Source organism: Quercus suber, unplaced genomic scaffold (assembly GCF_002906115.3).
Source record: "Quercus suber isolate HL8 unplaced genomic scaffold, Cork oak 2.0 scaffold_44, whole genome shotgun sequence".
NCBI lineage: Eukaryota > Viridiplantae > Streptophyta > Magnoliopsida > Fagales > Fagaceae > Quercus > Quercus suber.
In genome coordinates, this window is record NW_027069509.1 from 378,037 (window position 1) to 380,004 (window position 1,968).

General features: G+C 36.1%; 1 protein-coding gene across 1 annotated transcript; it reads right to left on the reverse strand.

Moving 5' to 3' along the window:
• Positions 1–287: 287 nt before the first annotated feature.
• Positions 288–1,394, reverse strand: LOC111998712 (gibberellin-regulated protein 6). Its single transcript, XM_024030803.2, has 4 exons — positions 1,228–1,394; positions 1,059–1,094; positions 904–937; positions 288–762 (listed from the first exon to the last, which is right to left on the reverse strand). Exons 1-4 carry the CDS (start codon positions 1,294–1,296, stop codon positions 581–583), a joined length of 321 nt encoding a protein of 106 aa, XP_023886571.1. The 5' UTR covers positions 1,297–1,394; the 3' UTR covers positions 288–580.
• Positions 1,395–1,968: the final 574 nt, after the last annotated feature.

Genomic DNA, 1,968 nt, shown 5'->3' on the forward strand with positions numbered 1-1,968 from the left:
GGATTCAAGTTTTCACTAATCTTTGAACCTAGAGTTAAAGAGTCCTTATTATATAGTGTTTTAGATGATGCAATATCATACTCGTAATATGTGGGTTCATCCACATTTTGTGAGTATGATGTTGCATGCATCCGAAACATTATATACTTTTTTGTAGCCAAAATTTTTGTTTTTAAATGATATTGCCGAATGCTTCTCGAGAAGCTGGATTTTAATCCCCCTCCCCATTAGTTGTAAAATAAAAAAATTGAACATTTATATTCTTTTCTCCCCCTACATCATGTGCATTTAATAGAATCAACCACCTATAATTTTTCGTTATTATTGATAAATTAATGCACATTTCATTCATGAAAGAAATGGACAAAAGTACATTGACTAAGTTTGGTCATGCTGCCCTCACAGTCACATGGGGTTTGCAAATGACAAAACCCCTTGGAGCAGTGAAATAAATTTCACATGGGGGAGAATAACTGGGTCAATAAATTAATGACCTGATTATAAAATATAAATAAAACCAACAATAAAACTAGTACTAATTCTTGGTGGGAATAAAGAACATAAATTAAAAAGCTAGAGTTTAAGGGCATTTGGGGCCTCCACTCTTGGTCTTCCAGTTGTTGTAGCAAGGGCACACAGCCTTGTTTCCATAGTAGCCAGGAGGAACACACAGGCACTTGGCACAACATTTTTGGCAGTAGAACATGCATGGTTTGTGGTACTGTGTCTGGCTACACCTTCTTGAGCATTGTGATGGGCATTCTGGTTATTTCATTTACACAAGGTAAAAACAAAATCAGAAAAGAAATTAATGAGTGCAAAAATAAAAAATTACACTTCACAGTGCTAAAAGAAGACCATATATAGGGGTAAAAATAAAACATTTTGTCGGTGATTACTTACGGTAACTCTTAAGACTCCCTTGTCCATTTTGCCCCTGAAAAACACAAATATTTTGTCAAAAATATGGTACAATGTAAAGTAAAACAATCACTTACAAAACAAATTGCAAAAATTTCCCAAGTGAATAATCATGCAAAAGAGATGAAAAAACTTACACTTTGAAGGTGGTACTGAGCTTCTTTTGCCATGACCTATTCAAGAGAAATAAAAGGGGTAGACAATTACAACCAGATTATGACTAGTATATATTATGAAATTTTTTCATTTTAGGACCAGAATCATGGCACATTTTCAAAGTGTGTACTGTGTAGAATGGGAACTCACCTGGGTTGCAACCATGGAAATGCCAAGGAGAGCTAGAAGCAGAATGCAGAGAAGCTTAGCCATGGCCATAAGTATTATGCAAAAGAGAGAGAGAGAGAGCTGGTTCAAGTTTTCTAGGTAGTGTGGTGTGTGGCTTAGTTCCCAGAGCAAAGTAGTCCTGGCCTTAAATAGACTTGGTTGAACAGGGACTCTGACATATTGCAACATTTGCACGATCTAATCTATAGGTACTATATTATTATTTTGCCTTAATTTTTTTAATTTTGGTTTGGCCATTTATTTCACAACAGAGATCATTACACAGAACCATACTCTTGAACTCAACTCTAAAAACCCTCCAAGCTCTTTCAAAAAAATTCAAACCCTAACTTTTTGATTCGTGTTATGTTTGTTTTTCTCTAAAAATGTGTTCTTTTAACGGTAAAGGGAAAGGTGGGTAACAGATCTCTAACGGAAGGGACTTCAGGTGGGTAAAGTGATAACGGAAGGGACCTCAGGTGGGTAAAGTGATAAGTTTTGAACCACGGGTAGGCAAAGTGAAAACGGGCCTAACCTCAGGTGGGTTTACTGTAATTATCCCAAAGTTCTATTTTCGTCCCTAAATTTTCAAAAGTTCTGACGGAGTGCTGACGTGGCTTGACAGAGTACTGACGTGGGAGGGACGAAAATCAATACGTTTGGAAAAGTTTAAGGACGAAAATAGAACTTTTAAAAGTTTAGGGACGAAAAATGAACTTTTGT